We start from the raw sequence: 22,548 nt of genomic DNA, 5'->3' as shown, positions 1-22,548 counted from the left end.
CGGTCAAGGCACATGCTGCATTGCGGGTTCGGACCAACATGCAAGAGGCAGCCAATCAATGATTCCCTCTCATCATTGATGTTTCTATCTCTCTCTTCCTCTCCCTTCCTCTCTGAAATAAATAGGTATGTATTTTTAAAAAATGGAAAAATATCCTTGGGTGAGGATTAAAAAAAAAAAAAGAATACAGAGGAACTTAAAAACTAATAAAAATTGAGAGTAATATTATGGTAATTAATGTAACTATAAAACAAATAAATATATGTGAATATAAAATAAATAAAAATGAAAATAAATTATAAAAGGTTGGCCTTATTCAGTAACCTTGGCTTCACAGAACTCAAGGTCTGGGTAGAGGTTAATAAATGCACATAATGCAGTTATAGAGCACCATCAGATGACATGATGAGGTGCTACATTAGATTGGAAGGCTCCATAAGGAATATTGGATTTGTGAACATTAACCAAGCTACCCCATGGTAACGGTGCCATCTGATGGGTTGCTTAGAAACCGTGCCCTGCTTCTCATCTACATTTGAGACAAGGACTTATGTGCAGAGCACAGGACTCTTCAGACATGTTTGTAAAAGTGAAAGTATTAAACATTCTAAATGTCCAGCATCTGGGGAATGGGTAAATAAATTGTCGTGACTTTTTGTATGTTGGAATATTGTGCAGCCATTGTCATTTTTTGAATTAGCAATATAGAAAAATCTTCAAGTGAAGAGAGGCTATAAAAGAATGTATGCAATTTAATCCAAATGTTAATGTAAAACCCATGGAAAAAATTAATGGAAGGAAATTTGCCAAAATATTTACAGTGATTTTCTTTGGTTGAATTTGAGGTGATTTTCATTTTATTCATTATACATTTTCCTTTGTGCTTTTCGAAATTTCTCCAGTGAACATGTGATTTTAATCAGAAAATAATTTTTTATACTAAGTATTTTATTTGTATGCTGCTGCCAGTGTATATAAAATAATCATTCTTGTGAAATAGAGATTCATGAAAATTCAGAGAGGTAGATGTTAAGGACTGACAAAAGCAGAAGTTTGTATAGTATGACACATGTTATAGGGTAAGCTTTTTGCACAGGCTTCAGATGTAGCTCTCTGACTATTCACCAGTTCAAGAAAAGCGGTTTAGAACACCTTCAGAATTCATTTTACTACAAAAAGGAACAAGCTTTCTGGGGTCTGAAGGGATTGGTACTTGAAGATACTCCAGTCAGCAGGAGGTCAGCATTCTGCAGACAGAATTGTTTCACATCTGCAGCTGCCTGGGAAACCTTCATGCGGTTGAGCCCGGCCTCCAGCCGGAGCTGTTGAACCACTTTCTTCATAGCGGTGACACGGGAGGAACCAGACATGGTGCACGCGAGCGCCGGGCAGATTGGTCGGTAGCGGGTCACGGGTCTGCGGGGGCCAGATGGCGGGGCAGCCAGAAAATAACTTTAAAAATGAAATTGAAAATGTTGCCCAAAATGATGACTCTGTCACACCGTGGTTGCATGGATTCCCGCTAGGAGTCTGATAAGAGGTCACCCAAAAAGATGCTGGAATTAGCTTTTACTGACTGTGATTGACTTGCTTTTTATTTTTTTAATTTTTATTGGTTAAAGTATTACATATGTCTCCTTTTTCCCCGATAGACACCCCCCCCAACCACTCCCTCTCCCCAGTAGACTTGCTTTTTAGTAGCCCTTTGTTAATAGTCATCCTGAAGGCTAATAAAAAATTAATACCACTCAGGGACAGGAGTAGGTGGTTAGGGAACAGAAGTGGTCGGGGAACTGGCTTAGAAACACCAAACAGAGGGCAGGACAGATGAGCACATCTCAGGATGGAGAGGCATAAAGAACGGTTTCTCTAGGGATGAGGGTTTGAACCCGTGTTGTTCAGGATCTTTATATAAGAAGGTGTTCGCAATGAAATCATGACGTTGTTGATTGGCCAGAAGTTTCCAGTGGTGCGGGAGTCCAGCAGCCGTGTCTGGAGTGCAAGGCCTGCACACGTGGCTAGAAAATTGGCAGCTCTTTTGCCAATAACAGGTGCAGAGACCAAAGGTTCTAATTGCGTGTCTGAAATAGAGGGCTCAGAGTCACGGTGGGTCACTTACTCAGAACATCAGTCAGCGTCCTGCTGGAGTCTGAACGCGCAATAGAATTGTTGCATATTAATAAGAGAAATAGCACAGAATAGAAAGCTCTATTTATGTAAAACTGTGACCTATCAAATGTACCAATTTCTGAAGTGCTAATGTGAAGGACTACCCTGAACACCAGAGAGATACAGATTTTGGAACAAATCAAAGTACTATTTAATCCGGCAAATTATGTATTTATGAGAATGTTTTTCCAGCTTGATTGAGATACAATTGATGTAGGACATTGTGTAAGTTTAAGGTGTGCAATGTAATGATGTGACATAAGTACATATTGCAAAATGATTACTGCAGTATGGTTAGTTAGTTAATACACCCATTGCTCACAGTTACTTTTGTGTATGTGTGTGTGGTAAGAACATGTAAGGTCTATTCTCTTAGCAACTTTTAAGTATACAGCATAGTATCATTAACTGCATTCTCCATGCTGTATATTAGATCCCCAGACATAAAGCTAGAAGTTGGTTCCCTTTGACAACCTGTACCCATTACCCTCAAGCCCAGCTTCTGGAAGCCACCAATCTACTCTTTGAATTGCCTTTTTTTTTTTTAAGATTCCACATATAGATGAGATTATACAGTATGTGTCTTTGACTTATGTCACTTAACATAATGCTATCAAGGTCCGTCCATGTTGTTATAAATGGCAGGATTTCCTGCTATGTTTATGGGTGAATATTATTCCATTTTTTATGTATGCTACATTTTCTTTGTTCACCCATACATACACACTTACGTTGTTTCCATGTCTTGGCTGTTGTGAATAATACTGCAGTGAGTATGAGGGTGCAGATATCTCTTCAACACAGTGAATTCATTTCCTTTGGATATTTACCCAGAAGTATAATTGCTGGATCATAGGGTAGTTCTATTTTTTAAAATTTGGAGGGACTGCCATACTATTTCCCATAATGGCTGTACCAACTTATATTCCCACCAGTAGTGCACTAGGGTTCCCTTTTTATAACATCCTACCAGTACTTACCTTTTTTTGGTATTAGCTATTCTAACAGGTATGAGGTGATATCTTATGGTGGTTTTGATTTGCATTTTCCTGATGACTAAGATATTGAGCACCTTTTCATATGCCTGTTGGCATTTGTATGTCTTTGGTAGAAAAATGTCTATTCAAAAAATTTTTTTTTTTTTTTTGCTATTGAGATATTTTGCTATTGTATATTTTGGATATTAAACCTTTATCAGATATATGATTTGCAAATATTTCTCACATTCCATAGGTTGCCTTTTCATTTTTGTTGATTGTTTCTTTTGCTGTGTAGAAACTTTTTAGTTTGATGTAGTTCCACTTGTTCATTTTTGCTTTTGTTGCTTGTGCTTTGGGTCTCATATCTAAAAAATCTTTGCCAAGACCAGTGTTAAGGAGCTTTTTTCGCTGTTTCCTTCTAGGAGTTTCATGGTTTCAGGTATTACACTTAAGTCTTTCCATTAAGAACTAATTTTGTGAGTGATATAAGATAAGTGGTCCAGTTTCATTCTTTTGCATGTGAATATCCGGTTTTCCTAACACTATTAATCAAAGAGACTGTCTTTTCCCATTGAGTATTCTTGGCTCCTTTGTCAGCAGGGTCTTTTGTGGTTCCATATAAAGTTTTGGATTATTTTCTCTATTTCTGTAAAAAATGCCATTGGAATTTTGCTAGGGATTGCATTGAATCTCTACTTTGGGTAATATGGACTAATATTTTAACAATATTAATTCTTCTTATATGTGAACATGGAATATCTTTCTATTTATTTGTGTTTTCTTCAATCATCAATGTCTTATAATCTTTAGTGTACATATTTTTCACTTGGTTGGCTAAATTTATTCCCAAGTATTTTCTTATTTTTGATGCTATTGTGAATGGCACTATTTTCTTTATTTCTTTTTCAGATAGTTCATTGTGAGTTTATAGAAATATAACTGATTTATTTCATTATGTTGATTTTGTATCCTGCAAATTTACGAATTCATTTATTAATTGTAATAGTTTTTTGGTAGAGTTTTTAGGGTTTTTTTAATATGTAAGATCATGTCATCTGCAAGCAGAGACAATTGTATGTCTTCCATTCTGATTTGGATGCCTTTTATTTGTTTTTCTTGCCTGATTGCTGTGGCTAGGACTTCTGTAGTGTCTTGAATAGGAGTGGTGAGAGTAGGTAGGTATCCTTGTCTTGTTCCTGATCTTAGAGAAAAAGTTTTCAACCTTTCATCATTGAGTATGATATTAGCTATGGATTTGCAAATATGGTCTTTACTATGTTGAGGTATGATCCTTCTATATTCAGTTTGTTGAGAGTTTTTTAAATCATGAATGAATGTTGAATGTTGTCAAATGCTTTTTCTACTTCTATTGAGTAATTTTATGATTTTTATCTTTCAGATATTAATGTGATGTATCACACTTATTGATTTGCAAATGTTGACCCATCCCTGAGATGCAAAGAGGTTGACCCATCCTTCCATCTCAGGGATGAAGCCCACTTAATCATGGTGTATAATCCTTTTAATGTGCTGTTCAATTTGGTTTGCTAGTATTTTGTTGAGAAACTTTGCATCTCCTAGCATGTTCATTGGATATATTGATCTTTAGTTTACTTTTCTGATAGTGTCCTTACCTGACTTTGGTATCAGGATAATGTTGGCTTCATAAAATAGGTTTGGGAGCATTCCCGCCTCTTCAATTGTTGGGAAATTTTTGAGAAGGATTAGTGTTAACTCTTTTTAAATGTTTTGTATAATTTGTCAGTGAGACCCATCTGGTCCTGGGCTTTTTTCTGTTGGGAACTTTTTTATTATTGCTTCTGTCTCTTTACTTGTTACTGATCTGTTCACATATTCTGTTTCTTCATGATTTAGTTTTGGTAGTTTGTATGGTTCTAGGAATTAATCCATTTCTTCTAGATTGTCCAATTTGTTGGTGTATAATTATTTATAGTAGTCTCTTTTGATCCTTTCTATTTCTGTGGTATATGTTGTAATACCTCCTCTGTCATTTATAATTTTTGAGAACTCTCACTTTTTCTTGGTTAGTGTAGCTAAACGTTTGTTAATTTTGTTTATCTTTTCAAAGAACCAACTCATTTTGTTAATCTCTTCTATTGTTTTCCTGTTCTCTATTTGATTTATTTCTGCTGTAATATTTATTATTTCCTTCTGCTAACTTTGGGCTTAGTTTTTTCTTCATACTCTAGTTCCTTGAGTTGTAAATTGATTGCTTATTTGAGATATTTCTTTTTCATGGTGTATAAATTTATAGCTATAAACATTATTATAACTGTTTTTGCTGCATCTCATAAGTTTTGGTATGTTGTGTTTCTGCTTTCATTTGTTTTAAGATATTTTCTTATTTTTCTTTTGATCTTTTCTTTGGTCCATTGGTTGTTTCAGGAGTGTGTTGTTTAATTTCCACGTATTTGTGAATTTTCCAGCTTTCCTTTTTATTATTGATTCTAGTTTCACTATTGTGGTCTGTAAAGATACTTGATAAAATTTCTTGAGTTTGTTGAGACTATTTTTGTGGCCTAGTATATGGTCTAGCCTAGAAACTGTTCTGTGTGCACTTGGGAAGAATGTGTATTCTGCCATTGGATGTAATTTTCTGTGTATGTCTCTTAGGTTTCTTTGGTCTATAGTGTTGTTCAAATCTTGTTTCCTTATTGATTCTCTGAATGATCTATCCATTATCGAGGGTGGGGTCTTAAAGAATGTATGAGAGTTTTTATCCCAAGAGCAGTGGTTCTCAAACGTTGATGATTTTGCTCCCCCCAGGGCACATTTTGGCACTGCCTGGAGACATTCTGCTTGTCACAACTGGTGAGGGGGGGCGTGGCTGTTACCTCTGGCTTCTGGCAAGTAGAGGGAAGGGATGCTTCGAAACGTCTTAATAGTGCTCGGTACAAACCTTCACATCTAAGAATTACCTGGACCAAAATGGCAATAGTACCGAGGTTGAGAAGCCCTGCCCCAGAAGAACATAGAGAAAATACTGATAGATTCAAGAAGCGATTAGGTAGAACCACTAATAGTTCCTTTGTGGTTGATGCTATGAGGACAGGAGCATCCTCCCATGACACATTGGAACTTCTTGGTAGATTCCCGGACTGGCAAGCCTGTGGTCTGTGTACCCTCCCGGCCTTTTGTCTCAGAGAAGCCGTTGAGCAATCCGAAGCGCCTTTGTTATTCTACACAGAGGAACTTTCATTTTAAGGGTCCCTCTGCCCATCCACAGAGCATCGTAGGGATTCCGGAACCCGAAATAATGTAAGGAGCTTACGATGAGGACGGATAAATGCTGAATAACACAGTCAAGGTTGAGTGCCCAGAGAAAGGGCATCTGGACACATGAGCTTCTAAAATGCCAGTGGTGTCCGTTGTCTTTCAGGTGGTAAACGTGTCGCGGCTGGAGGGAGATGACGATCCGGTGCAGCTCATCTACTTTGTGGAGGATCAAGACGGAGAACGGCTCAGTGCAGTCAAGTCTTCAGACCTGATCAACAAGATCGACATCCAGAGAGCAGCCATTATCTTGGGTTACCGAATTCAAGGCGCTGTTGCCCAACGTAAGTGCCCGAGGCTTGGCCCCTGAGTAGCCATCTGCGCTGTGCTGTGATGGGCTCAAAGGCCAGTCTTTTCCTGACAGTGAACTCTGAGTTTAAAGCATTCTTATGTGGCTGAAGTAGACCTATGTCTTACACCCATATTATTAAATGGCACTTACATAAGATGTCAGGTGTTAGAATGTATTTGAAAAGACCTTCTTTATTTCCATTGCTTGTGGTGATAGCCTTCACTGCCTTTTTTCCTACCTAGTATTTTGTATTCATAGCATTCTACTAGTGAGTTTTAGTAACGTAAGTTCACTTTAGTACTTTTCCCCCTACTCTGGTCCTATTTCTCGTTTCAAAAATTTGTCTTAGGTAAAATAACGTGTTTTCCCTGTATTTGTTCCAAAATCTTACATGTCATTTTGAACGTTGGTGGGGACAGTGAGTCACGCAGGAAGCCGGGCGGTGCCCTCTGCATTTATTGGCTTCCTTCTGGGTCTTTCAACACAAAGAAGCCCTTGATCCTCACCCTTTTCAATCCTGTTTGCCTCCCACCCTCGCCTCACACCGCTCCACTATTTAGAAAGAGGTTATTTTGATATTTATTATTTTTGGAAGATACGAGCCCCCTTTCCCCTGGCAAAGGCCTCCCTCAGTACTTTTTTCCAACTCACAGATTTGGGGTATTTAAAATTAAGAAAAGGAGTGGCACAGAAGAGTGTTTTTCTCTCTAAATATACCTTTATGAATCAGAGTGCTATTTTAATATGACTGTTTTTCCTTTATGATCCTGAGAGCAATCCCTTTCAAAGCTCAGTGATACTTGCTCCCAACAGTAAAGGGTAGGTAAGTGTTTAGAAGGGACTCAGCATCAGAGAACATTGGAAAACTCTGTAGGGCAAATACGTAGGTAACAAAGGCAGTTTTTTAAATGACAGCTTTGTAATGATTTTCGGCAATAGAGGATTCTTCATGGAATCCATACTTGTCCCTGGACACGAACCAGGAAGAGGGCTAATGGGCACACTTTCTCCATTTTATAAAAGATGATGGGAGACTTAAAGCAAACAACCATTGGTGGTGTGTGTATTTGAGATGTAATTGTATATTAGTGTGTTCTACTTCAAAGCAGTGAGAAAAAATAAAGCACGTACTTACATTTTTTTTTTTCATATATGACATTCCTGGTTGTCGGAGCGGTGTCCCACTCCAGAGAAACACTGCACCTTTTAGAAAGATGAATTGGTCCTGGCTGCTGTGGCTCAGTTTGGTGCATGGATGGGCGTCATCCATGCACCAAAAGGTTGCTGGTTTGATTCCCAGTCAGGGCACATGTCTGGGTTGCAGGCTCAGTCGATGTTTTGCTCTCACATCAATATTTCTTTCTCTCTCTCTCTCTCTCTCTCTCTCTCTTTCTCTCTCTTTCTCTCTCTCTCTCTCTCAAAAATCAATAAAAATATTTAAAGACAAAGATGAATTGCAGCAGGGTGTGGGCACTTTCCAGCTCATTTCCACCTGTGGTGATAGTTTTTCTTTGCACCTCTCTTTCCTCCTTTTCGTGCTAAAAACCACAGGGGCAGCAGTCCTGGGATTGGAATCCTATCCAATACCAGGGCCAGCCCGAGGCAGCTGCGGGCCCTGGGTCAGGGCCTCGTTGTGATCAACTGTGCCTCTCACAGGGTTTCACTAGGTTAGGACTAAAAAGAACATCTAGTTGTCCCAGCCTCTCAGTGTGATTCTGTCCTTCCTTCTATATTGTTTGTTGTTTTCACGCAAAATGAGCTATATTTAGGCCAAGTTTAAAGGTACAGATTTTTATCACTCTGTTACCTTTCTGTTTCCCGCGTAGGCTCTGCTCTGGAGCTCGGGCCTCCTTCAGTGCATGTGCCGTAGAGCAGCGGTTGCCAACCGGTGGTTCGCGGACCACTGGTGGTCTGTGAGGTCCGAAAGTTGGCGACCGCTGCTGTAGAAGCCCACTCCCCTCCCTCCCTCTCTCCGGAGCCTCAACCCAAACTTAAAGCAGCGCGGAGGATCGTTTGTGTTGTTACATCCTTGAGCAGAAACCTTTCGATCCCATGGCATGTGTTACAGTGGATGTGGAAAGAGCGTAAAGTGTGGTCCCTGCCCATGCTGACTGAGATGTATTTGAAAAGATGAGACTTAGAGCCATGGCCATATTGATGTATCAACGTGGTACATGTATGTAATAAAATACGTCTTAAAAGAAATAGTAAGATCCTGCCTGCAAGACAGACACAACCAGAACAAAAGGCAAAGGTGAAGTCCTGGAGAGGTGGTTATGAGTCAGCCCCAATGGATGAGGAGGTGGGGCACAGAGGAGGGGTATTTTGGTTTTCTGAGCCTGGTGACTGGAACCTGAGCTTTAAGAAAGCTGAGTCCTCTGAGGGATGAGTAGGGAGGGCCCAGTACTGGGAGGCAGGGTTAGGGGAAGGAACTGGCGAAGGAAATTGAGAAGGACAGAGTAATTGAACCATAATTGTCTAAGGCCGTGGAAGATGGGGGGCTGGGGTGGGGGTGGCAGGAAGGGTGGGGAGCGGTGGATTCCAAGTAAGCTTGACTTAATTTTACTTTAGTGTTATTATTATTTTAAAAACAAGCTCTGGCCAGTTTTATTACAGAACAGTTTTGCACGACTTGCTTTTCTCCCAGCTGTCCTGGCGTGCTTCTAATGATTTCAGAACCACCCGGATCAATGCCAGGCTGCACACTCTGGTGCAGTGGTTCTCAACCTTCCTAGTGCCTCGACCCTTTAATACAGTTCCTCATGTTGTGGTGACCCCAACCATAAAATTATTTTCGTTGCTACTTCATAACTGTAATTTTGCTACTGTTATGAATCGTCATGTAAATATCTGATATGCAGGATGTCTTTTCATTGTTACAAATTGAACATAATTAAAGCATAGTGATTAATCACAAAAACAATATGTAATTATATATGTGTTTTCTGATGGTCTTAGGCGACCCCTGTGAAAGGGTCGTTTGACCCCCAAAGGGGTCGCGACCCACAGGTTGAGAACCACTGCTCTAGTGTTTTCCACACGCTGTGCCCAGTCTGGTCTTATTGCCACTGTGGTGATGGACCCCAGCCCCGGCCAACATGGCATAGTCTCTATTTTGGATCCCCTGAAGGCTGGGTGCCGCTGGCGAGGATGACCAGTTTCGCTTTGCCTTGTCTGATCATTTTCAGAGTCTGCTTGTACCCCAGCACGTACTGGCCACTTTTCAAAACGTGTTGGAACCTGGAGTCGATCGGCTCCAGTGACTTTTTGTCTTCTTCGCGGCCACCATCTTCCTGCTTTGGGTTTGGGGTGGCCTCCAACCAAGAGCAGCCAAGATGCCTGGGGAGCGAGAAAGGAAGTGATTTAATATGATTTTAAAATTGACAGCTGGTACCTTGGGTAAATCAATTTTGATTAAAAGCCATGTTTCCAGGGTTTAGGGAGAGACACAGGTGAGGAAATAAGGCAGGGCTCATAGCCTGTATTTAGGATTTCTACTTTTTGGTATGGAAGCATTCCTGCAGTGAGAATTGAGCGGGAGCTGGTAGAATAAACTGAGAGTCAGGAGATCTGGCGTTAACCTAGCTTCGCCACTGAATTAGCCGTGCTGCTTTAGGCACGTCCTATCTCTCACCGTGATCCCTAACCCATCCACCACATAACCGTCTGTGTTGTGCTTGTTTACCTGGTCGCGTTTCCTGTCCTCAGGAGATCATAGCCTTTAACCCGTTGCTTTGGGCTGGAATGACAGGAACTTCCCAGGTGTCTCCTAGGAGAAGGCACGCTCCCTGCCCAGAAGGGCTGTCCAGTGAGCGTGTCACTGAGAGACCTTCCTTCCTTGTCTGCAGCCGTGGACAGGGTGAAGCGGCCGTCGCCGGAGTCCCAGAGCAACAACCTCTGGGTCATCGTCGGCGTGGTCATCCCCGTGCTGGTGGTCATGGTGATCGTCGTCATCCTCTACTGGAAACTCTGCCGCACAGACAAGCTGGACTTCCAGCCCGACGCCGTGGCCAACATCCAGCAGCGCCAGAAGGTGAGGGCACATCCCCGGCGGTCGTGCACGCGGCTCGCAGGCAAGGGTGGGGGAGCCCAGGCTCTCGGTGCCGAAGGGGAGCCATTAGGGACATCGTTTGGGCTTAATGGTGGTGTCCCTTTGCCTTCGCGTCTGCTTGCTGAGGCCCCCGTTCTTCTGTAGTATGAACGGTTTGCAAGAAGGTGAAGCTGTGCAAAGGCTTAGCCATGCCTTCGAGAACCCTGACTTCCACTGAGATGTTGTTCTGGGTATGAGTTCTAATGTCTCTTAACCCTGGATGTCTTCAGAGAATAGGAACAAAGGGAGATTTTTCTCACATCTGTGTGTCTGTGTCTTCCATACACCACTTCCCTGGATGGCTCCTTTATTTTCCATCCACCTGTTGCAAGCCCACCTGTCCACCTTGATCGAGAGCACTTAGTCATTAAAGGATGGTAATGCATGCCAGAAACATTTCAACTTAAAATATATGAATAGGTATTTAATTGACATCTTTCAACTTACCTCATCTTTTTTTTTTTTTTTTTAGTATTTGTCTACTGAGGAATTCCCTGTGGTCTTTCTTTTTTTAAAAAAATATATTTTATTGATTTTTTACAGAGAGGAAGGGAGAGGGATAGAGAATTAGAAACATCGATGAGAGAGAAACATCGATCAGCTGCCTTCTGCACACCCCCTACTGGGGATGTGCCCACAACCCAGGTACATGCCCTTGACTGGGATCAAACCCGGGACCCCTCAGTCCACAGGCCGACGCTCTATCCACTGAGCCAAACCAGTCAGGGCCCTGTGGTCTTTCTTATAATAAATGCCCCTCATACATCAGTGCAGTTTCCAGTTTGGGTTTTTTTAGAGAATAGCAAAGCAACCTGAGTGCCAAGTTCTCCAGGTTTTATAATCCTCCCTCTTCCTGCCCTGCCATCTTTTTGAATTGACTCCTAATTTGACAACAGCTCCTTGTCCACGTCTTCCTAAAGCATTCAGTTTCGTTTTTATAGTGGCAGCAATTCTCTTCTCACATGTTTCACCAGTCTCTGCAGTATTTAATGGCCACATGCAAGTTTCAGAGCAAGGATATGGACTCTTGGTCGGTATCTAATCCACCTGGTGTGAGCAATAACATGCCACGTGCCAGAGAACTCACTCCCTACCGACATTCAGCATCACGTGAGATCAGCCATTGCTAAGGGAATGGACGTGGTCATGAACCTATGTATGTATTAACATGTACCTTCTACTCAAAAAGTTAGAGGACTCACTCAGCTCTAAAAGTTGGGTAAGAAAAAGCAAATAAGAAACAAAGAATTGCCTGGTTCACCTTTGAATTTTATTCTGGTTGTGTGAGTATAAAAAATTCTGGGCATTACAAACCTAGACCTGCTGAATGAAAAAATAAGTATTGTTTTTACATTTATTTCATGACTGTAAAGGTAAACGAAGAGTATTCTTTTTCTTATGAATTAACTAAGAAATGCAAAATCTTGATTAAGTTGCAAGTACACGGTTATCAAGCATGTTGGAAGCATTTTATACTTCAATATTCTAGTTGTTACGTGGCTTCATGCATTTTTTACCTACTTTGCCAAAGTTGTTTTGTTGTTAGACAAATGAATGGCACAGAAAAAAAACCTGGAAAAAAAATTCCTTGCTATTCCAAATGATTCAGAGTGTGAATTTCATTGTGACGAGATCAGCAATGGATTTGGAAATTTTTTGTTCTGGTGCAGAGTCCGGTTTCAGAGAGATGTAACCAGTGCATTCGATTCAGACGGCTGTGCATTTAGGTCTCTGGTTCCTCAGTTCCTAATGTAAACACTCACTGTGGGCGCCCATCCATTATCTGTTACTTCAAGAAGCTATCAGAGGACCGCGTCTCTGAGGTCAAAACAGGGTAGTCCCCAAGCTTTCTCCTCCTCCCACTTTTACTTCCGAAATATTGTCACATCCCAGATGTGGCTATGAAGCAAAGGGGCAGAGTTTCCGACGGAAACGCCAGCCTTTGGCGTTGCTCCGACGTTTTTACAGGGAAGGCCTTCTGCGTGGAGCCTCCCCAGGAGACGGAGTGTCTTGCTCGGAGGGCAGCACCCCGGCGTTTCAGAAGCACGGGCTTTGTTTTGCTGGCACAGGAGCCCACCGTCTAGACTTACCAAGTGTTTTCAGTAGGAAAAGGATGGTCACCGAGGTGACTGTCAGAGTTCCTCTGCTTTTCTGGGTGCCTTTCTGTTTTCTCTCTCTCCCTCCTGCTCACCCCACCCCTGACGCTGCCTCCCTGCGACTCTGAAATCTTGTAGTAAACCCTAGAGCTATGAACATCTGGAAACAATCAGTCTGGTGAGCGAAAATCCACACCCCCTTCTCCTGTAAGGAAAAGGAAACCTCTTCAGATTGTCTGGGAGTCGATTAGGTTTGAAATAGGATAGAGGGAGAGGCCTTTCTGTCATATTTGGAAGCAGGGTTCTTGCTTCTTTCTAATAATAAAGAAAAACACCCTAACCTGTGCCTTTCTTTTCATCTGTGTTCTCTTTCATCTGAAGCCTGAAGTCACCACTTGTCACTGTTCCCCACAGACCTCCAGCTTGGGCCCGCCTCGCCCCGCAGAGGTTCCATTTAAGGATCCGAATGGCATGGGCTACCTGCTGCTGGTCCCATGGGAACTTGTTCTGCTGGGGACAGGCCACCCCCTGTTGTTGGTACAGGACTGGAGTTCCGTTCCTGGCCAGCTGGCACTGTGGGCTGCCAGGTGGAGCTGCCTCAGAACGGCATGCTCATTCACCAGACACTGAGCATGTGCTCAGAGCCGAGCAGGCCAGGCTGGGTGACAGGCACAGATGACATGCAGTCCTGCTCTCGAGGGCTTTGGTACGGGAGGAGGACAAGGCTACAGTGGCTGACGCAGTCAGTGTCGGTCCTTCTAGGGTGCTGCAGGAGCGGGGAGGAGGTGATGCAGGTCCGAGAGGAGGTGATGCAGGGCTGACGGGCAGGGATGCAGCCAGATGAGGTGGGCCCAGGCGGAGGGAAGGGTTCAGAGTATGGAAGGGCACAGCCAAAGCTGCGAAGACAGAGGCAGGCAAGAGCCAGGCTCGGAGAGGTTTGTAGGACATGTAAGGGTGGGAAGGGATGCTGTAGGTAGTGGGGACCCACTGAAGGGTTTTCGGCAGGGAGAGTAGCTGGAGCGTCTGTCGGTTTGGGACGGTCACTTCGGGGGCAGTGTGGCCAGCGGATTGAAGAGCCGCTCAGCCAAGTTCAGCTTGGCCCCTGTGCTTGCTCTTCGATTCTCTGCAAGGATCCCATGAGGCCTCACGTAGGTGTTTCTAGTTCACCCGCAGTCAGGTGGCCCTGACCTGCTATGGCCTGGGGGCAGCAGAATCTTGGAGCACTGCTCTCCCAGACTCAAGACCTGAGGGTGGCAGGGGCCCCACGCAGACACACACACGGTAACGACTTTGTCTGGTCCTCACCACCGTGGAGACGTCACGTGGTCGTGGTGAGCTTTCACAGACCACAGCCATCAAATTGTAAACGCTTAACGCGTTCTCTTCGAGATCGGAGATTTTCATTTAGGCTCTGCTGGGATTGCTCTGTGGTGTCCTTTGTCATCTTAGTGCTCCTTCCCAGGGTTCAGACTCACCGAATACTGGGGACTTCACTCTATCTTATCCCATCTGGGTTGTATTATATTTATGGCTCATGTGTTTTAAAATTCATCAGGTGTCTCGCCTGTTACTTGGCTGACCTGCTCCATAAGGCCTCCCTGATTTGTTAGTGACATATTCCGGTAGGGTACAGATCCTGGGGCCTGTCCCCTTTGTGATATAGTAAAGAAAGAAGGAACAGCCTGGCCAGTGTGGTTCAGTGGTTGAGGGTTGACCTATGAACTAGGAGGTCACGGTTAGATTACCTGTCAGGGCACATGCCCGGCTTGGGGCTTAAAACCCCCCCGGGGGGGAGGGGCATGCAGGAGACAGCTAATTGATGATTCTCTCTAATCATTGATGTTTCTATCCCTCTCTCCCTCTCGCTTCCTCTCTCTGAAATCAATAAAACATAATTTTAAAAAAAAGGAACAAAAGAGCTTTCCTTACTCAGAAGTAACTGGGTCCTAAATGAATATTAAAGCACTAATTAATCGCCACCCTTCTTTTATAAGATACGAATTCAGGTTTATTCTGCATATGGAAGCTGGAGACACAGTACATCCAGACTTAACTTTAGATAAAAAAAAAAAAGAAATAGAGAAACTAGAAAAAGTGTACCAGAAAGTAGGGTTGGAAATGAAAGTAGCCAATTCCATGAGTGTGTGTGTGTGTGTGTGGGGGGGGGGGGGGGGAGTGATTTCTGTAATTTTTTCCTTCTGTGTGTAAATAGCTTTTGTTTTATGGGTAAGTACAGATTAGTTGCCAAATTTCTATTGTTGTGGAAGGTGGTGACTCACAGAGCCTGTGGGAAGTGTAAGGATCTAATGGGTATATTTAGAGGTGTTAGTGGGAATCAACCAGAAGCAACAGGGCTTCAAGGCTGTGGTGGATGTTTCATTTATGGCAAACACCCTTTCCTTGGTTCCCCCCAAAATTCAGTAGGTTCTCTGCATCAGCTGACCTTTTTGAAATTCCTTCCGTCATCACCTGTTTGTAGAGCGTGCACCATGTGTCACATCCTGTTGCTGACTTACGGAAGTTTGTATCAGAATTTATATCTACAGCTTTATCTGGTGCCTGGGAACGCTTAGCTGACTGTGTGTATTAAGTCCTTGATGTTTATCAACCAAGAGCAATAAGAATGCTGTCAGTCTCATTGTAAGGCACTTTGACATAGGCATATATTGGGTTGTTTCATGAGCCCTGAGAGTTGGTCAGCGAAGGCTGTTATTTCCTAGACTTGGGGTACACAGGCTGCACCATGGAGACAGTGTGGTTCATATTTTCCCCGTATTCTCTTTGGAGAGCTTTGCTTAGAGGAGGTCTCCAATCTGTGGCTCCTCCTTCAAATTAAAAAGAATATTTCTTCCACTTAGAAAAATGATTAATTTTAGAGAGAGAGGAAGGGACGGGGGAAAGAGAGAGAGAGAGAGAGAGAGAGAGAGAGAGAGAGAGGAGAGAGAAACATTGATGTGCGAACGAGACATCAATCGGTGCCTCCTGCATGCCCCCCACCAGGGATCAAGCCTGAAACCAACCTTTTGTCAAAATGTCTAGGAAGTATCCACTGGCAACCCTGAGAATGATGAAATGTACTAAAAAGCCAGGGCTTCTCCTTCAGTTTTGACAAAGCAAACCATCTGCCTCACAAAAGAGAGTGTCTCCCAGTCACGAGAGGCATTTGCTTTCTTACTGGGGAATATACCAAAAAGGGTTTTACCAGGATTAAGACGATGTTGATGGTGATGATTAGATGACGGTTATAACTGTTATTCTTTTGTTTAGAGGTACCCTGTTTATGGAGCTAAAATGAGGTGTCCCTGGGGGGGGGAAAGCACCCCCATGGGTGAGAGGTGCGTCTCTCTTCTGTAAACTAGGAGGTCTTTTATGAAAGGAGGCTGGACGGGGGGGGGGGGGGGGGACCAGCCTGGTGCCCAGACCCCCAGCGCACTCAGGAAAATCACGTTTAGGTGAGAGCATATAAAAAGGTTGTCCACCTGGAATTTGATTCCCTTAAGGGGACTACGTGCTTCCAGAAAGGTGTGCACCCCCAGGGATTTGGTGTGCTAATCCAGTCTCAGGGATGAGGATTTATCCTGGGGGGAGGGTTGGGGGTGGGGAGCCATGGAGCAGCAGGTCGGGTTTATTGTTTTCGAAACAGCATTCCTGAGCCGAGGGGTGTGTGGCAGTCACACACTGTCTGTGTGGTGGAGTAGCCTGCTCTTGAAACACGATATCATCGATTTAGAAAATATAGGTAGGCTAGTCTTTGCCTTTTGTTTCCAAGCAACATCTTTGTAAACTATATTTACAGTAAGTTTTGTCTCCCTCTGCTGGCATAAATCATGGCTGCAGATTTACTCCCCTACCTCATTAATCTTGGATGTTTAGTGCTAAAAAGAGGTTAGTGTTAGAGATCACAAATCTAAGCCATTAGTGTTGTTACTCATCTCTGCATAAAGTTGGCACAAATACAACAAAACCTTGTGCTTCTGCACATGGTCTCTCGGCTAAAACAACTCCGTAGACGGGTTTGCCTATGTCTCTTGACTGATAGGACTACCTGTGGGTGTGGGACACAGCCTGGCTGGGAGGGCTCGGTCTTGCACGTGGCCTTCCTGCTGGCAATGAGGAGACCCTTGAGATGACTACTTATATGCAGTTTATTGTCCTACTAGAGGCCCGGTGCACGGATTCGTGCACCAGTGGGATTCCCTCGGCCTGGCCTGTGGGGATTGGGTTGAAACCGGCTTTCTGACATCCTCTGAGGGGTCCTGGATTGTGAGAGGGCACAGGCCAGGCTGAGGAACCCCCACCAGTGCACAATCGGGGCTGGGGAGGGACTGCCGGAGGGCTCCAGGGCATGTCCGGCCCGTCTCGCCCAGTCCCGATTGGCCGGACCCCAGCAGCAAGCTAACCTACTGGTCGGAGCGAATGCCCCCTGGTGGTCAGTGCATGTCATAGCGACTGGTCGAACAGTCCAACGGTTGTACACTTAGCATATTAGGCTTTTATTATATAGGATGCCCTGCAAGCTCGAATTAAGGAAACTGTTAATACCTAGTGGTGCCCCACCTTTACTGTCCATGCATCCATATACGCGAGCACCTCTCCTATCTTAGCACAGGCTGAGAAGCTGAGGCCCGGACCTGTGGTTGCAGGCTCATGGGGTCTTGGTTGTGGGTTTGGTGTGGGTGCCTCGCCGGGACGTAGGCCTCCTGCATATGACAGTGTGACAGGTGGACTTTTTCAAAGACCCCTTTCTCCTCATCACTCTGCCCTGATTACTCTCCTTTCTAGAAACTCTTTACTCCCTTTACTTCTATTGCATTGAACCGTTCACACTCTTTTTTTTTGAAGTAGGCTTCTATTTTGTTCTTGGCTTCCTTTTTTCCTCTCTGAGTCCCAAACTATTATATGTCCTCCAACATTTTATTTATGGACTGTTTTCATCTTAAAATACTGTCAACTCCCCCACATGTCACCTAGACAGATGCTCTCAGAGCCACATCTCCAGCCTGGCGTCCCCCAGGCTTCTGTCCTCCGACTCAGCCACACGGCTGCTTTCCTCAGGAGCTGTTTTTTTTTTTTGCCATTTCAACCCAAGCATGTTTAAAGCAAGACCTGACTTTGTCTTTCCTCAGGGCATCGTTCCTTCATGACTCACCCCTTCCCCTCAGTGTCACTTCCACTGTTCCGCGTCCCCTGCTGGTTATCACTGGCTCTCTCTCTCCTTTGCCTCTTGGGTCTGGTCGGCGTCCAGTCCCTCCCGCCTGGTCTGTAGCTCCCTTCCTTCCTTCCTCCTTCTCTCCCTCCCTCCCTCCCTCCTTCCCACTTTCTTTGCTAAGACTTTGGGCTCCACTCTTGTCATTCCAGGAATGTGGAACTGTTGGGCCGTTTTCCCTGGTCCCTGTGTGTCCTGTCTGCTTGAATTTTAGAAATCTGCCTCTTTAGAAATATGTAGGGGCGTCTCTGCTCTAGAAGCTGGCATTTGGAGTCGTCCACATGCAGGCCGGCCTTCTCTCACTCCCTGTATTCTGACCCGTCTAGAGCAGCTAATGAGATCTCTGCCCAGCCTCAAGGGTTTGCTGGTCCCTGACACAATCCAGATCACGCTCTGTGTCCCTCCTCTTTACTTCTAAGTTCTGTCTGTCCTCCGAGTCCTGACACAAGTCCCCATTTCTCTGTGGAATGCTGTGCCCGTGTCCCTGTCTCTGGAACTGCATAGCACATGGTCATGCCGCTATGGCAGCGGGCCGGGGATCGTCTTGGGTGTCTTTTGTATTATGGTCTAGCTATTTAATCCTTGTGCTCTTTAAGTTTTTGCAAGTACCCATCTTTTCTGCAAACTCAAGGCATAAACGGCCCTTGTACACATTTGACGTTTCAGAGATGTTGGTGGAATTGCAGGCACGATCTCGCCGGCCCTCACAGGCTCCTTACGGTCACCAGCGTTCAGATCGACCGACCCCCCTCTTTGTTTTAGTTGCAGATCCCCAGCGTGAAGGGGTTTGACTTTGCCAAGCAGCACCTGGGGCAGCACAATAAGGATGACATCCTGATTATTCACGAGCCCGCTCCGCTGCCGGGGCCTGTGAAGGACCACACCACGCCCTCCGAAAACGGGGATGTCCCGAGCCCCAAGGCCAAGGTCCCCTCCAAGAACGTCCGCCATCGAGGAAGGTTGGTGTCGGCTTTCTGCATTGTGCTCTGTCGTGAAGCATGTTTCCGTTTTCAGTTTGTCAGTTTCCAGTATCAGAAGGGCTGACAGAGAGTATTGCCCACGCCTGCAGCCCAGGAGGCTGACCACAGCTTTCCCCAAGCCAGCGAGCCCGAGGGCCGCTCCAATGGACCCCCGGAGGGGACTGTCTACTCTCTTTCCCCGAAGCATTTAAGATTCCGAATCACTGTCCATCACAGTTTGGCGGTCCCCCTGTGACTTGATTAGGGATTGGCCAGCTCAAGAGTATATATTCTGGGTGAGCAAGCTTGGCCTTCTGGAAATGATACCAGAAACCATGTCTAAAGGTGCATAGCACATGATACACACCTAGTACTAGCTTTGTTCTGGCCCATCATGCCTTCATTGCTCTGTCTGCAGGTGACCTTCCTTTATCACAGCTTTCTATCTTTTTTTAAAAATATATTTTTATTGATTTCAGAGAGGAAGGGGGAGAGAGAGAGAGAGAGAGAGAGAGAGAGAGAGAGAGAGAGAGGAAGGAAGAGAGGAGGATGATGAGAGAGAATCATTGATCAGCTGCCTCCTGCATGCCCCACTCTGGGGATCGAGCCTGTAACCCAGGCATGTACCCTGACTGGGAATTGAACTGTGACCTCCTGGTTCATGGGTTGACGCTCAACCACTGAGCCACACCGGTTGGGCACATCTTTCTATCTTTGCTTGATTTTTCTCTGGCGGCTGATGTCACCATTGTTAGTATGTTTGCATGGACTCTTCACCACCTCCCATCTCCCTGCCCAGCTCCCATCTCTGTTTATTCTCATTCCTCTTATCAGGGTAAAGCACCCCAGTGGAGAACTGCTTGATAACACACTCCCCGGAGTCCCCTCACCCTCTGTTGCCCTGGGAAGGGCTACATCTCTGTTAAAGGAGACCCAGTTTAGAGTCAGGCTTTATTAAGTTGACTTTAGATCATCACAGTCAAGCTTTGGCTACTAAAGCCTTAAAATTATCAGCCTTCTTTGAGCTTTGATACTTTGGATCCTGATTTTCTGCTAAAAGGAAAAAAGTAGTGTGGGCTCATACCAATATTTGAACTGATGTTATAATTCCTGACATCAGAAAACCTCTCCGGGGGTTCTGGCCTAGTTTTAAGAATTTAATAGATGATCTTTACAAAAGAAACTGCATTAAGGAGAGAGATGGTATTTGCTTAATTATCTTGTAGGTTAAGTACAAGTTAAATCATTAAGGATTATTAATATGCTAGTACAGATTTGCAAAGTCTTTTTTGTCTTCCCTTGTAGTCTCATCCTAAACATTTAGTCACGACATCTCAGTGGCCTGTGTGGTTAATATAATAATTTAGCATCCCTCACGGGCACCAGAGTGTGTTGGCATTTCACACTGCTGTTTAATCCAGGGAGCACAAAGGGAGGGGTGCTCGCTGGTGGAGTTTTACTAGCCTGGTGCCCCCTGGCTTCCACGCTACCCTTGCTCTTTAGTTATGGCATCAGATCTCAGTGGGGATGTAACTGTAGGCTTCTTCCAAAGACCTGGTGCTCGGTGGGGTGAATGCAGACAACCTGGCTTCCTGGAGATTCTGCAGACCCAACGAGCCCTGAGCCAGACCAGACTGCCAGCCAGGGCCCTGGTCACTGAAGGACCGCCCCTAATTGGGCCCCTGATCTGGCATTTGTTGAAATGCAGCCTGCTGAGCCCTTTCCTGCACTGTTACACTGTCTTCAAGAGGTAACCAAGTGCAGTCCGTGTCCTTGGAGATGCTGGACCGTGAGATAATTTTTTGGATTGTCTACTAATTTCTACCAGTCGGCCTGGAAGCCTGACTTCCACATCCGAATGAGCATGCCCGGCCCCTCCCTTTGCTTTCTGTTTCCTCATGCTTACATTTGTTTGGTGTCTGCAGAGTTTCGCCCTCAGATGCTGACTCTACCGTAAGTGAAGAGTCCAGTGAGAGGGAAGCAGGAGATAAGACGCCGGGCACGGTGAATGACGGTAAGTTCCGCAGAGCCCCACAGAGCGGTCTGTGACTTTCCTCGCTCTCCACATTCAGAGCAGTCGTGACGAGGTTCCAATAGGCTAGGGTTTTATTCTTCAAGTGCTGAACTTAAAAAAATAACCTGTGCAATGGAATATGCGTTATCCGTATGGCGAATGTCTCAGCATCGATGGTCACTAACAGGGTGCTGGTGTCTGCGTTGGAGGTGGGCGGGGGTGGGTGTGGGTGGGTGAGTGAGTGGGGCCAGGGTGGGGGGTGGGAAGGGCGGGCTGGAGGTTAGGGATTCAAGGAGGTATGTTTTGAGGCTCCTAGCCATGTTCTGTTCTAGTTTCAAGTCCTAACGATTCTCCTCCCTGAAGGATAAGGAAGAATCGAACTACTACTACCAGAGTCTCAAAAACGGCCTCCAGGCTGTGACCTTTTCAGCATCCAATTCAAGGATTTCACAGCTGTCACGTCAGAAAGTTGTGTATTTGTCATAGGTCCACGTGCGTTCTGTTTGGTCCTAGCTCTTTCTTCTGGTGGATAGTTCAGTGTGATCAGACGGGTTAGCTTGTTTGTGTCAGCTGCTGTAGCTTCTTAGGCCAGGTCCGAAATGAACTTCACTCCCGTTCTAAGCAGTAGTACCATGAACCCAGTGCCCTGTAAAAAGACGAAGCCCACAGGTCTTACATACCTGGGAGCATTTTCTGGCGTGATGACAAGGTAGCTGGGTTTTAGTTGAATAGATTGTGTTAACCAAAGTGCTAGTGTAGCTCTTGTGTTTTCTGGAGATTACAAGGTAGCTGGGTTTTAGTTGAATAGATTGTGTTAACCAAAGTGCTAGTGTATATATATATATATATATATATATATATATATATATATTTATATATATATATATTTATATATATATTAACATATGCTCATATATTTTATATATATATATTTTTATTGATTTCAGAGAGGAAGGGAGGAGACAGAAACATTAATGCTGATTGGCTGCCTCCTGCACACCCCCTACTGGGGATAGAGCCCGCAACCCAGGCATGTGCCCTGACTGGGAATCAAACCATGATCTCCTGGTTCATAGGTCGACGCTCAACCACTGAGTCATGCCGGCCGGGCTATGCTTATATTTTTTATCACAAATCTCTCTCTATGAAAATCATACAAAGCGAATGGTATTGGGGAAATGAACAGATTCCAGATGGAGCCAGAGGGCCTGTCCTGTCACTGTCACCCTCGTGACCTTGCAGTAGTCCCTGGGCCTCTGGGCGCCTGTGGGACTAAACAAGCTGGTTTCTGACGTCCCTTCCAGCTCCTTCCAGGTGTTTCATTTCCCTGTGAAAGGAATACCCCTTGGACTATAGGGAAGAGGTTTTTCTTTGGATCCAATTTCACAGAATCTTAGAAATGACTTAGCACCATGGTAACAGGTGCACTGTTTCAGACGCAGAGGATT

At 44.6% G+C, this 22,548-nt stretch overlaps 1 protein-coding gene and 2 pseudogenes across 1 annotated transcript in view; 1 reads left to right on the top strand and 2 right to left on the bottom strand.

Annotated features, from left to right (window-relative positions):
• Positions 1–22,548, top strand: part of KIAA1549 (KIAA1549 ortholog) — a 74,817-nt gene that overhangs the window by 15,533 nt on the left and 36,736 nt on the right. The window contains exons 9-12 of the mRNA XM_023764816.1: positions 6,550–6,727; positions 10,584–10,768; positions 18,890–19,086; positions 21,012–21,100. Of these exons, the coding sequence (XP_023620584.1) occupies positions 6,550–6,727; positions 10,584–10,768; positions 18,890–19,086; positions 21,012–21,100 (649 nt within the window). The remainder of the gene's footprint in view (positions 1–6,549; positions 6,728–10,583; positions 10,769–18,889; positions 19,087–21,011; positions 21,101–22,548) is intronic.
• LOC102438150 lies at positions 1,165–1,411 on the bottom strand (annotated as a pseudogene).
• LOC102443139 lies at positions 8,931–10,024 on the bottom strand (annotated as a pseudogene).

Source organism: Myotis lucifugus, unplaced genomic scaffold (assembly GCF_000147115.1).
Source record: "Myotis lucifugus unplaced genomic scaffold, Myoluc2.0 scaffold_351, whole genome shotgun sequence".
Taxonomy (NCBI): Eukaryota; Metazoa; Chordata; class Mammalia; order Chiroptera; family Vespertilionidae; genus Myotis; species Myotis lucifugus.
Note: the sequence above shows the minus strand (reverse complement) of the source record. Positions and strands in the feature narration are given on the sequence as shown.